Genomic DNA, 14057 nt, shown 5'->3' with positions numbered 1-14057 from the left:
GAGCAGAAGGAATGAGTTGGCTGTGTGCCTCAGAAGGTGGTCTTTAGGGACCACAGGACCCTGCCTGTCTGTCTTATGGGTGATCTATCCCATTCCCCATGTAGGGACATTTGGGGTCCCCCCATCTTTCTGCCTCTCATGTGCCTGTAGGTGTTTCTTTGGGCAACATACACAAGTGTGTCTTTACAGACAGATTCCAAATAGAAAAATTTTGTGGGGTCAAAGGGCACAGACATTAAATATTTCAGGAAACTTGGCCAGACTGCCCTCCCAAATGGCTGAACTAGTTGATTGACACCCTCACCAGCAGTGCACGATGGGTGGGTGATACAGGCGAGCACCCTGCAGCCTTGATTTTATTTGTCACACTGTGGAAGGAAGGACACTGTGTCCCAAGGTGTTACAGCCTTCTGGGCAGCCGCCCAGCTGGGCACTAGATGCAGCACGACTGAGTCCCACGCCCTGGGCAGGTCCAGCCCACCTTCACAAGGACCCCACTACACCTCCCCCCACCCCTTAGGCCTTTTAGGTCCTGCTGCGTCCTGAGCGGCAGCCCCCATCACTGCCCGCTGTGCACTAATCGAGACTTCTGGGCGTTTGGCCCACATCCCCAGGACACCCGCGTCCTCCAGGGCAAGGCAGTGGAGTTATGGGGCCTTTTGTCTGGTTAGCATTGGCCATCTGGATTCTCCAGCATGCTGGCACTGAACTCTACCCTAACCCGAGGCTGGAACGAGGCTGGAACAAGCCAAGGCACCTCCTCCCATTGTTTCAGACATCCTCCGCATAGACAGCCTCTGGCAGTTTGAGAACTTGACGAAGCTACAGCTGGACAACAACATCATTGAGAAGATCGAGGGCCTGGAGCATCTCGTCCACCTGGTCTGGCTGGGTAAGGGCCCCTCCTGTGTGGGTGTCCAACCTAATCCACGGGGACGCCCGGCCAAGGTCATTGCCTCGCAGGCGATTTTCTGCTGGCCGCCCAGCATCAGCCAGGGTACGATAGAAGTCCCGTCCGTCTACTGGGAACAAGAAAGCCACTCTTTTTAAAAGCCTGGGGCCTTTGCAGGGCAGAGCCAGTAAAGATGTGCTTGGACACGCCAGGCCAGAATCTTCTGACCCACCTGCCAGACCTCCCCAGCTGGGAGAAGGTCAGGGGACAAGCCTTGGATTCCTTCTAGTTACTCTAGACTCAGGTTGACAGACCGCTGTGGGCCCTGCCAGTCAGGGAGGCCCAGAGCAAACTAGAAACAATCATCACAGACGCTAGCATGCTTGGAGCGCTTACCATCAGCTAAGCATGGGCCTGTATGTTTTCCATGTGAGGCCTGTTAAGCCATACAGCATCCCCAGAGGAGAGATGACCAAACCGAGGTCCCAGGGACTAGCGCGGGCATCAGGCTCCCAGCGGAGCTCACTCAGTCTGAGTCTGGAGCTCTGGGCTGCCTGGCTAAGGCCTCTCGGGGGCTTTGATGAATGGGGAGGGGGCTGCTAGAGAGCGCTTCACACTGTGGTCTGATTCAGCCTTCAGAGCAACGTGAACAGGTGAGTGTTACAATCCTGATGTGCAGAAGAGGAAACGAGACTCTGCGAGGCCAAGGCGCTTGCCCAAAGCTCTAGCAGAGGGGGCGTCCCACATCTGCCTGACCCCAAAGCCCACACTCCCTCCATCGTGTCAAGCCGCTCCCCCTCACGGACAACTCTGGATTTGCCAAGATACTGTCCACTATGGCGGTTCTGACAGTACCCAGCCCACGGCGGCCCCCCAGACGGGATGACGTTGCCATGTCACAGACACAACAGCAGACACAGGGAGGCTGACAGCCTGATGAAGTCACAGGCTAGAGGCAGCAGAGGCGGCCCACAGCCGGGTCTTTTGTCCCGTGCAACCGCTCCTGGTACCCCAGCACCCATTAATGCTGAGTCTGGGTGTGGCAGCCCACCTGCATTGCCAGGAGTCCTTGTCTCTGTAGGAGATGAAGGGGAGAAGGTACTGGGTCACCCCAGACCTTGAGCTGTGCCCCCTCTGGAAGGCCTGCCAGGTTCCAGCTGTCTGAACATCAGGCGTTTAGTCGAGAGCTACTAGGCCCAGCCGTCTCTGACATCAGACGAGTGTCCCAGGTCCCCGTGAGATACTCCTGCGATACCCAGGGTTCCGAGGGGGTGATGAGAGAGCGGAGGGGAGATTTCTGGTAAGAGATCAAGTTATCCCCCTCCAAGAGTCAGAAGCTGGCCCTTGTCCGGCCACAGTGCCAGTCACCCAGGGACCCCACGACCACCAGGAAGACCTGGGTCCCTGAGGTGCAGGGGGTGGGGAAGATGGTGCCCCCGGGGGTCAGCAGCCCCCACCTCACATGAGGCCCTGCTGGTGGCCTACTGTGTCAGCTGTCCCAGGGCTGAGGCTGGGGTGGAGCCAGCTAGCAAGGGAGTGGGCAGCCCTGGCATTTGGCAGACCCCAGTTCAATCCCAGCTCTGGCCGTGCACTGACTTTACACCAGTTCCTGCAGCCCCCTGGAGCTCTCTGTGCTTGGACTCATGCCACCAGGCCCCTAGAATCTCGGTTTCCTCATGCATCAAACGCAGACGATGAGACCTTTGCTGTGGGAATTAAATAAGGTGGTGCACTTAATACAAAAGGGACAATAAGTTACCGTCAGTCTCCACTGTCAGCAGGTGAGCGTGCCCTGGTAGGCCAGGGGGGCTGAATTCAGATGTGGAGAGACTGACTTCCCAAACCACCGTTTACATGTGACAGCATGCCGCTATCCCGAGCGTATTTCGCAGCTCGTGAAGATTTTCCCGTCTGGGCCTCTGGGCCATTGGTGTTCCAACACAGGCTTGCAGTTCCAACCCCAACCGACCCTGAAAACCCACAGTGGGGGAAAAAGCATGTTTTAGTCCCCGGAATGTGAACTTTGGGCTAGAGAGGGCCTAGCGTCTCCCTTGGGGGTCGGAGTTGGGGTGATGTGGCTGGAAGGCCCTGGCCTGCCGCATGTCCAGGGAGGAGCCCCAGGTGAGGTCTGGCACCGCGGGGGTTAGCTGTGTGGCTTGGAGCCGATCCCTGAACCTTTCTGAGCTTCAGCTTCCCAATGATCACGTGGGGAGAGAAACTCCAGACCGCCGCTCAGGGCTCTTGTCACAGGATATGCTCATAAGTACTCGATAAGCAGATAGGCGATTTTATTTTTTCTTAAGATTTTCTTTATTTTAGAACAGGGGAAGGGGCAGTGAGGGAGAATCAACAACAGACTCACTGCTGAGCCCAGAGCCCAATGCAGGGCTTGATCCCACGACCCCAATATCATGACCTAAGCTGAAACTCAAGGGTCAGGTGCTTAACGGACTACTTAACCGACTGAGCCAGCCAGGAGTCCCAGGCAGCATTATTCTTAAAATGCCCATAAGTGCGAGGGAAGGAGGCCCTCCAAACAGTTTCCTCCCACTGGAAGACACACCATTTGGGACCTGCCAGTCCTCATTTCCTACCCAGAACGACCACAGACCACAGGCAGGAGTACTTGCCCTCTGTACCCAACCAGGAAGACGAGTGGCAGAACAGGAGAGGGCGGTGATAGTTGGAGACCCCAGGAAAGAACCCATGCATGGCTTCTAGAAAACCACAAGCTGTCAAACAACGAGTCCGTTACTGGCCGGTTGGCTTGGTGTTGTCTCCGGAGCGTGAGTGGCCCCCCCCATGGGTTTGTTTCAAGACAGTCCACCCATTGGACCCTCACAGCCCTCTTCCTTCCAGACCTGTCCTTCAACAACATCGAGGCCATCGAGGGGCTGGACACGCTGGTGAACCTGGAGGACCTGAGCTTGTTCAACAACCGGATCTCCAAGATCGACTCTCTGGATGCCCTGGTCAAGCTGCAGGTGTTGTCACTGGGCAATAACCAGATCGGCAACATGATGAATGTGAGTTCTCGGCTGGGGACTGGCATGGCCTCTCCTGAGAGCCTTCTGGCCCGGGGCAGAGGGCGGGGCTGGACACTCCGGGTGATCGGAGTAGCTGGGGGTGGGGGAGGAGGGTCTGTGGCCAAGAGAAATGTAGGCTTGGCTTTCCAGATCACCCCTTCTCCTAGAAAAGCCAGAAATGCAGACTATTCCACCAGTGATTGGATCATGTTTAAACACATGCTTAACCCATGCTTAGCCCACCGGTGGAGGCCAGTTCGTACCTCGGCCTCTTCCCATGAGCCCCACACTCAATTGAACCTTTGCTGAGGTGAGGACCTATTGGATGTGGGCCATTGGGCCTAAGCTCAAGGGTACAGAGACAAACAAGTTCTGGTCCCTTTGGGGGTGCCCAGCACACACCCACATAATCAAGACATGAGGTGACAAGAAGCCAGCGTCAGCCCGGGGCATTGGTGATGTGGGAGAAGGCAGGGTGACCCCCCTGCACGCCCCCAGAACAGGTGAGCTGGGGCTGGGCCATGCTGTCCTCCACTCTCAGAGACCTTTGTGTCCCCTGATGAGTATGTTCTCTCATACCCTATCTGTAATTTCTTGCAGCACTTACCCCCAAACGGTAACGATGTTATTTACTTTCTAAACCATTCCTCTTCCCTGCCACCCGAACGGGAGCCCTTGCTGCAAGGGTAGGGACTGCGTGAGCTTTGTTCCCGCTGTGTCCCCAAGGCCTAGCACATGCCTGCGGCCTGGTAGCTGCTTAATAGTGTTTGTGGAACGAATAAACACCGGACTGAGAGAAATTCCTTCCGAAAAGCATGCTAGATTTCTTTTGCATAGTACAGTGTCTGGGCGTTGGAAGATGCTGCCAAGGGAAACATTAGCTATGTTGTTGACTTTTCCCCGCTCTACTAAAATAGAACATAGGGAGAATAAATGGCAGGTGGCAAATGTCCCTTGTCATCCAGTTAATCCAAGGTTACTAGAAATGGGGTTCCATTTAATTTAACAGATCTGGCCCTGGCACGGGGTTTACGAGGGAGAAGGCCCACCTACTCTGAGGGACCAATAGTAACAATGACCACCACCACCTTTACGGGCAGGTGAGAGGCCCACCTCTGAATGCTTTCCGGAGCTCATTTCCTTTGGTCCCTCCGCACCAATGACACACGCAATAGCACCCTTGTACCCATATTACACACGAGGAAACGGAGGCTCACAGACTTTAGGCACCTTGCCCAAGGTCCCACCCAGGCGTGCTGATCAGGACAGCCGTCCAGCCTGGAACCCCCAGCATGCTCCTCGCTTGTCACTCCAACCGCCACTGACTGTCGTGGCCAGGCTGCGCGCGCTGGCAGAGGGCCGAGGGGAGAGGCCCCCGGTTTCCGCTTTGCGGCAGCCAGGAAAATGGGTTGCTCTCCCCCGTTCTTGCCAGGTTATCTACCTGCGGCGCTTCAAGGACCTGCGGACGCTCAGGCTTTCTGGAAACCCCATCGCAGAGTTGGACGATTACAGGATGTTCATCTGTGCCCACCTTCCTGGCCTTGTGTACCTGGACTTCCAGCGCATCGACGACCACATGGCGAGTGTCTCCCTTGGGCTCTCCCAGCTCTGTGAGTCAGTCTTCAGCCCTGCCCCCCCCCCGCCATCCTGCACCGTCTGGTTTTCTGGATGAAGAAGTTGGGGAGACCAAGTGATGGCCATCAGCGGCTCACGGCCGAGCCAGGACTCAGCCCTTCCCGCCGGGACCCCAGAGCAGAAGTAACGTCTAGCTCTTGTCCTGCCCTCCTCCATCACACACGAGCTGCCGTTTCACGTTGCTTTCCCCACAGCCCGTGAGGCGCGCCTGCTCTCACCCTCAGCTTGCCCCCCGAGGACTGGCACAGGGAGGCCCGGTACGTGAGGCCTTGGGCAGCAGGAACAGATGTCCCTGCATGTCGGGCGCTCTGGAGATGGAGGGCTGGTTGACCTGCCTGCTTCTTCTCCCAGGAAGCTGCTGCCTTTGCTGAGAGAAAAGAGTCCGTGCTCGGGGGGCACTGAGGTGACAGGGAGCACCCGGGAGAGCCCAGCAGAAGCAGGTCTCAGTGCTGACCCCCCGGGGCAGAGCACAGGTCTAGGTGGACTGTGCCAGCTTACAAGTGTGCGGCCCTCTGCTTGCCAGGGCCTTCCGGAAGGTCCACAGAGATGGGGTGGGGTCAGAGAGCTGCCCCTCCTCAGACCATGGCTTTCTCTTGTCCCATGACATTACCAGAACCTGCGACTTGAACTCTCATACTCTCAAGTACTTTGTTTTGTTTTGTTTTTCATTTAGACAATAATTTGAAAGTCAGCGTGGGCTCTAATGCTTGAAATAGGCCAGAGAGCTGTTGGGGTGTGTTTCAAAGCTCATTATAGAACCAGGGGACAGCCTAACACTGCACAGCTCCAAAGGCATTCTCTCCCCAGTCCCCAGAACTTTCCATAAAGGGCAGACAGCTGAGTCTGGGCATCCCCATTGTGTTGTAAGGGAACAAAGGCTCCTTTCACGATTCTGAGACTTGCCTGGAAGCATCAAGATAAATAATAAGTCAGAGGGTATCAGAGTAGAATTCCGCAAAGCCGGACACCTGAAACTCCCCTGTCACATCACTGCCTTCCCTGAGGCCAGCCGCAACCTGCCCCGAGCCCCTGGCCTCTTGTGCTGAAGGGCTTGGGTAGTAGAACAGCTGGGCCCGGGGGTAGGCCACCCAGGGGAGGGGCCAGGCTGTCTCCTGTGTGTCCGGCTGGAGTGCTGCTTGGCGGGGGGGTCGCTTACCTCAGCGGGACTGTGGGAGGACAGAGGTCCAAGGGCAGGCTCTTGAGGTGAGCTCTGTGAGCTCCCTGTGTCCATCAGGCCACTTTTCAGTTGAGGCCCTGGACTGTGCCGGAGAGTGGGCCCTCCCCCTCAGAGCAGGGGCAGAGCCCTCCCCACAAAGCACACAGAATGGGCAGGGGCTGTGAGCTCGTGGGGCTTTGTGTGGGCAGGGAGGCCAGGCAGCGGGGCCATGTTGGGGTTTAGGGCTTATCCCGGTGAAGGTGGAGGCCCGTGGGGAAGCCCTGAGCAGTTTTCAGCGGAATTCCTGATGTGCTCAGCAGTTCAGAGATCTGGTGACTGGTGTGGAGAATGGGAGAGAGATGTGGGACAGGGGAAAGGAGGGAGAGACGCAGAGGACAGGGCTGTGGGAATGGAGAGGAGAGGAGGGCTCAGATTAATTAGAGACTTTAAAATTTAAATTTCCTTGTTAAAGTATCAGTACGTAAGAAAACAATAGAAGCACACAGCTCAATGAATAACATCTCTTTAAAAAGATTTTATGAGAGAGAGAGAGAGCTAGAGAATGCAAGCACCCACAAGCAGGGGGAGGGGTGGAGGCGGGAGGGGGAGGGGCAGAGAGAGAAGCAGACTCCCTGCTGAGAGGGGAGCCACCTGTGATGTGCTGTGGGGCTCAATCCCAGGACTCTGGGATCATGACCTGAGCTTTAAGGCTGACGCTTAAACTGCCTGGGCCACCCAGGCGCCCCAGAATAGCAGATCTTTAGAAGGATTTCAACTCTGTAACATAAGCCCTTTGCAGCCAAGTCCCAAGTCAGGCACAAAACTACAGTGATCTGTATACTGACCTCGTGTTCGGGAGTGAGGCTGGGATGGGCGTCAGGCGGCGCAGTACAGGGGAAAGCAAGCTCAGGACCTGGAATCGAACAGACCCCCGGAAGAGCCCCTGCCTTTCTCTGTGGCGCCGACACACAGGGAAAAGAGACACTTAGATCATGCAGATACGTGACAATGCCAAGAGGGAGGGACACAGGCGGAGAAGTACAAGGTGGGGTCGCTTATTTGGGGGTGGCTTCCCCAAGGCCGTGGTCCTGAGCTGGGATCTGCAGGAAGAGCAGGTGTTGGCTGGTGAAGGAACAGCCCCAGGCAGGAGGCAAGCGCAGGCAGAGGCCTGTGGCAGCACGGGGAGGGGGCCAGTGGCTGGAGCTCAGAGAGCCGGAGAGAGAGGGTGGCAGGCAGGGCCTTGCAGGCCACGGCAGGACCTTGTCATCACGCTACGCCCAAGCGGAAGTCCTACAAGGTCAGCAAGGGACTGACTGACAAGGTCCGGTTTGCATTTCACAGAATTGTTCTGGCTGTTCGTTGGGAGCAGTGGGCAGACTAGATGGGGGGCAGGGTGCATGGGGGAGGCCAGCTAGGAGGCTGAGACAGGGGTCCTGGCCAGAGAGGAAGGTGAGATGTGGTCAGGAGCTAGCATGGACAGGCCTGGGCACGGCCTGTGTCTGATGGGCAGGGGAGGGTCTGGGATGTCTCCTGGGTCTCTGGGTGGGGTGCTGGATGGCTGGGGGGAGAGGCCCACCTCAGCGGGACCATGGGAGGACAGAGGTCCATCTTGGATATGGTGAGTTGGCAGTGCTCTTGAGGCAGCCGGGGGAGAGAAGGCTTCAGAAGCTCATCCCTGGCTCTCAGAGGTAGGGTCTGGGCTAAAGGTAAAGACCAGAGTGTCCTCTATGGATGGGGCAACCAGACGTGTTTGTACTTTATGCCTTAGTGCTGGTGAGATCACCTGGGGTGTGTAAAGTGAGCCAGGAAGGGTGAGGACTGAGCCCTGGGGGCTGCAGCACTCCCTGGTGGCTATAGGGGGATGAGCGGGAGGGGTAGGAGGAGAGCCAAGAGGTGGCAGGGCACAGAGCCAAGATCGGAGGCCCTTGTCACCAGACCTGTGACCCAGGTAACTCATCTGACCCCTCTCTCCCATGGCGCATCCCAGATCCAGCACCCCTGCTATGAAGGGCTGGGGGCACGCATCACTGTGGCCCCTACCCCAGGACACATCCCACAGATCCTCCGTCTGCCTGCGCCACCTTACCCCCATCCTCTTAGTCCTTTCCTAATTTACCTTAGACTCAGAATGCTTGGAAAAGGCCACGCAGCCTTCGCTAGGGGGCTGTCCACACCCCAGCCACCCTAGAGGGGCCACAGGATGTCAGGGGCCAGTGTGACCGGGAGGGACGGAACATTCCCCGGGAACAATGCCACCCCCCCCGCCCCGTTCTGCCCTCAGAAAGAGCTGGCGGAGAGCAAGCACCAGTACAGCATGGACGAGCTGAAGCACCGAGAGAACCTGATCCAGGCCCAGCTGGACGAGGAGCGGGCCCAGCAGGAGGAGCTGGAGAAGCACAAGGTACTCTGCTGGGAGGACCTGCCACCCGCCTCGCCCTGCCCTGGCTCCAGGACACCGGCCACAGCTTATGGCCCAATGTGATCAAAGTCTGCGGGGCCCGGGCCCCGGAAACCTGTCTCGATTGAGAACGTCCACTGTGCGGCCCCTCCCGGCTCTGAAGGAGCCAGTCCATCATCCATAGGCCCGCGCCCTGTCCCTGCCTTGCTCTGCTCGCCACCTGCCCCTGGACTCCACCTGCCCCGTCTCCCGGTGTGCCGGGTTCCAGCACGAGGGCCTGGGGAACCAATCTGATAGAGCAGCTCCTTTTCTTAACCCCCCTGGGCAGTTCCCTGGCAGCCAGGAAGGTTCAAGTCCTTCCCCAGCACGGCACCGGACCCCTTCCTCCAGCCAGACCGAGCCACGTGCAACCTTCCGTTGGTGCCTCTGTGTCTGCGCACGTCCCAGCCTTCAGCCCATTGTGCCCTTCCCTGCCCTGCCTTCTTCGAGCGCTAAAGCCCCAGGGCAGCATCCCCTCCTCCACTCTCCGCACAGTGTCCAGTGACCCCAGTGCCCAGCGCAGGGCCCGGCCCACGGAGGCCTCGCCAGGGCCTGTGAGCTGAATCCGAGCCCCCGCGAGCCCCGCTGTGTTTCTGACCGTAGGCTGCGTTCGTTGAGCACTTGAACAGCCCCTTCCTGTTTGACAGCATGTACGCCGAAGACGTGGAGGGCAACAAGCTGGCCTCTCTGCCTGGCGTCAGCGAGCTCCTTCAGGCATATCCTTCCAAGTTCATGGCCACCTCCTCTGGCAGAACCTGGGCCCCACGCCACCAGCCGGCAAGGGGCAGGTCCCCTTCTGCTCAGGCCTCTGTTTCCCCGTTTTCCCCAAACCCTAGACCCTAAAACCCCTCCTCACAGCAGTGTACATAAGGGGCAGTGGAGCGCCAGGTCGGCTGAGCGGCCCGGGGAGAGGCTGTCTAGATTTCAGGGGCCACACTGAGTCTGATCAGCATGGCTGCCGTGCTCCACAAGCCAGGCTGTCAAAGAGGCAGAATTGACATGTGTCTCGGTGGCACTGAGCCTCAGCACCCATGCTTACTTGTTTCTGCTGTGTGCTTTGCAAACCGTGTTTGTAACCCCAGCTGCCCACTAAATGGGTCCTGTGATTAATCCCATTTTATAGTCGGGGAAGCTAGACTTGGTGGGGGGGGTGATCTGTCCAGGGTCATGCAGTTAGAAGCTGGGATTTGAGCCCTTGTCTGTGGGGCTGAGAGCCTGCATCCTTTCCCCGGGTAGGCTGGAGCCCAGAGGACGTGATTGGCACTTGTTTCATGGCTACTGGCAAGATAATGGCGCCATCACTAGGTGGAAAGAAACTCTCTTAAAAACCCAGCATTTTAGAAAGGGTGGGGGAGGGGACGGGGAGGGTGTGAGGCTAAGCAGAAGGTGACCAGCCAGGGCTCTGGGCCAGCCAGGTGGCCTTCCGGCCTAGCACTGCCACCCACCAGCTGGGTGAGCTGGGCTCACACCTGGACTGTCGCGCCTGCCTGACCTCAAAGACCTCGTGCTGCAGGTGAGGAAGCCGAGGCCCCAGGAAGGTGAAGTGGCTCGCCAGGGAGAAGCAGCAGCAGAGTGGGGACTTGAACCTGGATCTCTCTGCTTCCAGCCTATGGTCCCCTGACCGCCACAGGCTCCCCCAGTGCACCTGCAACAGCTGAGCACGAAGACAGGCCCCCAACAAAGGTGCCCCCTAGAGAACACACCAGAGACTGCGCTACACACCATTCGGCTCCCTGGCAGGGGCTGGCTCCCCCTGGGCTCTCAGCCCCTCCCCGGCCCCCTCTAGGTCCCCCAGGATGCCTTTCCTCTGCTCTCTACTCCTCCCACCCCTGACCCCATGGCCCCTGCTTCCTTCCCCGAGGCCAGTCCCATTCCTGAATCCTTCAGGCTGGGGATGGAGAGACCCCAGCACCCCATTAGACTCCAAGTCTCAACTCCCAGCCCCGCACCAGGAGCTGCCACCACCTCCGTCTTACACCCCGCCAGCAGTCTGCCCCCAAGACAGCCAGCAGCCTCCTTAACGGCCACTCACCTACAAGGACAAATTCGTCACCATCTGCCTGAACATTTTCGAATATGGCCTGAAACAGCAGGAGAAGCGGAAATTGGAGCTTGACACCTTCAATGAGTGTGTCCAGGAGGCCATCCAGGAAAACCAGGAGCAGGGCAAACACAGGATTGCCAAGTTCGAGGAGAAGCACTCGCTGGTAGGCTCTGCCCCTCCCTGTCCTCTCCCTGCCTCCTGCTCCAGAGGCTGACCCCACCCCAGGAGCCTGGCCCCGCTGCTGGGGATACGCGCCACCTCCCTCTGACGACCCCTGAGACCCATGGTCATTGTCCCCATTTGCCAGCAGTCACGCTGCTCAGTGGCGGACGCAAGTTTAGCCTCCTACTGGCACCACCAGCCACCACTCCAACACCACGCCAGGGCTGAGCCCAGGGTGAGGCTGTGGGCCTCCTTCACCTAAAACATGTCTGGGGCTCAAGGTAGTGTCATCATTACTTAACAATGGTGTTATTGTTGCCACTCCGGTGACAATGGCGGTGACAATAACTACTACTCTTTTGTTCGTTTGTTCATTTAGCAGGCATTTGTTTAATGCCCTGCTCGGTGCCTGGTCCTGGTAAGCTGGACCCCTGCTGGACATGGCTCCTGCCCTCAGCGAGCTCCCACCTAGCAGGGGGTACAGACCCAGGCCCTCCCCACTGCACTGGGGAGCCCAGGGAGCCTCAGGGGTTCCTGGAGGGACCTTAACTTGGGCTGAGGCTCACAGGACAAAGAGAAATGGGCCGGGGATGGTGGACGAAGGGCTTTCCAGCGGAGGAAGCAGGCCCAGCTGATCAGGACCGGGCCAGTCGGCTCAGTGCAAGCAGTGCCCGTGTGTGCTTGCTGGGACTTATTTCTTTTAGTTAACATTAGTAGTATTTTTTTTTAAACTTCAGTACAGCTATTTTTTTTTTAAGATTTTTATTTATTTATTTGACAGAGACACAGCCAGCGAGAGAGGGAACACAAGCAGGGGGAGTGGGAGAGGAAGAAGCAGGCTCATAGCGGAGGAGCCCGATGTGGGGCTCGATCCCAGAACGCTGGGATCACGCCCTGAGCTGAAGGTAGATGCTTAACGACTGAGCCACCCAGGCGCCCCAACATTAGTAGTATTATGTTAGAGAGAGAGAGAGCATGCTCGGGTGTGCGTGGGGTGGCGGGGCAAAAGGAGAGGAAGAGAGAGAATCTTAAGTAGGCTTCACACCCACCAGTGCAGAGCCCCACACAGGGCTTGATCTCACCACCCTGAGATCATGACCTGAGTCAGACACTTAACCAACTGAACCGCCCAGACGTCCCTAGTTAGCATTATTTTTAAAGACCGATTCTTTTTTTTTTTTTTTAAGATTTTATTTATTTATTTGACGGAGAGAGAGACAGCCAGCGAGAGAGGGAACAAGCAGGGGGAGTGGGAGAGGAAGAAGCAGGCTTCCAGTGGAGGAGCCCGATGTGGGGCTCGATCCCAGAACGCTGGGATCACGCCCTGAGCCAAAGGCGGACACTTAACCGTTAGACTGAGCCACCAGGCATCCCTCTCAAAATAAATTTTTTTAAAAAAATTATTTTAAAAACCACAACTGTCCACAGTGTCACTGTCTGTGAGCACTTGCCCGCAGTGTCGGGGCTTCAAGGAACCCATAAAGCCACTCCTGGTTGGAAACTCTTAGTTTAAAGTCAAGCAAAGTCCCCTGGTAAGGCACGTTCAGATATAGGGGGGCTGGCATGGGCTCCCATGTGCTTCCTGCCCTCCTCTCTCTGCAGCCCCTGTTCTTGTCTGCATGGCCTCACCAGCTGACCTCACATTCCATGTGATTTAACCCTAGGGAGCCTCCTTCTCGGGTTATGGGAAGGGGTGTTAACTGCATTCAACCAGAAGTTCAAGCCTGTCAGCAGAGGAACACATTTGGCTCACATATGTGTTTTGTTTGGCCTGCAGAGGGGTTTTAAACGTTTTGAACATCCTGCTGACATTAAAAACGGGACGATTTCACAGAAAAATTGTGGTTGCCGGCTTCTCTGGAGGCAGTTGTCAACAGGGCCTCCGTGGCGGTTGTCCCCTCTGGACAAGCCACATTTCCAGTTCCCCGGTCCCTGTCTGGCACATCCTCCCTGACATTTATCTGGTCCCTGAAGCCACTGGATTTGGGATGTCTGGACGCCAGCCAGCTGGCTCCTCCTAAAGCCCCAGGCTGGGGCCCAGCCCCCTTAGCAACAGATCCCCCCACCCCAGGGAAGCAGGACACTGGCCAGGCTACTGTCAGTGCTCCTGCTGGCACCAAGCCTGACTCCCTGACGTCCAGGGTGGAGGTCTTCAGAGCATGCCAGCTCCCCCTGCTTCTGAGGCACCGGTCCCCACGGCCCCTGTCATGGTGACACCCTCCAAGGCCACCTGGGATGACGAAACTAACCTCAGCGCCCCTCTCCTAGAGCCGAGAGCAGTGGTCTCCTGCGGCCCGCACACCAGAGTCTGCAGGGACCCTACAGGGGGCTCATGCCCCAAGCCCAGGGGGTGTGGCCTGGCACTGGGATTTTCCAGAGCTCCCCAAGGGGCCTCCAATGCTCAGCCCAAGTTGAGCCCGCTTACTAGCTTAGAAGTTCCCAGGACTCCATGAGCCTGAGGCCCCAGGGCCCCTGCCTGTGAGGTTGCTCACAGGACCTCTCGGAGCTTGTCCTGTACTCGCCCCCCTGCAACTCCCACTAGCCCAGGGATTCCTCAGGCGCCCCCTCTTGGTGTCCAGTGGGACACGGCTTGGGGTCAGTGGGTGGGTGGGCAGAATGTTCATGAGGACCCCTCGCTGGAGACTCTGCAAGCCTCCATTTCCTCATTAGAGAAATGGGGGTAACTGCCTCCTAGAACTGTGCTG

The 14057-nt window shown here is 57.6% G+C and overlaps 1 protein-coding gene across 2 annotated transcripts in view; it reads left to right on the top strand.

Moving 5' to 3' along the window:
• Positions 1-14057, top strand: part of DRC3 (dynein regulatory complex subunit 3) — a 32840-nt gene that overhangs the window by 6303 nt on the left and 12480 nt on the right. For both annotated transcript variants that reach the window (XM_019803674.2, XM_002923125.4), the window contains 6 exons: positions 776-892; positions 3752-3918; positions 5351-5497; positions 8991-9110; positions 9750-9862; positions 11179-11353. In XM_019803674.2, the coding sequence (XP_019659233.2) occupies positions 776-892; positions 3752-3918; positions 5351-5497; positions 8991-9110; positions 9750-9862; positions 11179-11353 (839 nt within the window). The remainder of the gene's footprint in view (positions 1-775; positions 893-3751; positions 3919-5350; positions 5498-8990; positions 9111-9749; positions 9863-11178; positions 11354-14057) is intronic.

Source organism: Ailuropoda melanoleuca, chromosome 17 (assembly GCF_002007445.2).
Source record: "Ailuropoda melanoleuca isolate Jingjing chromosome 17, ASM200744v2, whole genome shotgun sequence".
Lineage (NCBI taxonomy): Eukaryota > Metazoa > Chordata > Mammalia > Carnivora > Ursidae > Ailuropoda > Ailuropoda melanoleuca.
Note: the sequence above shows the minus strand (reverse complement) of the source record. Positions and strands in the feature narration are given on the sequence as shown.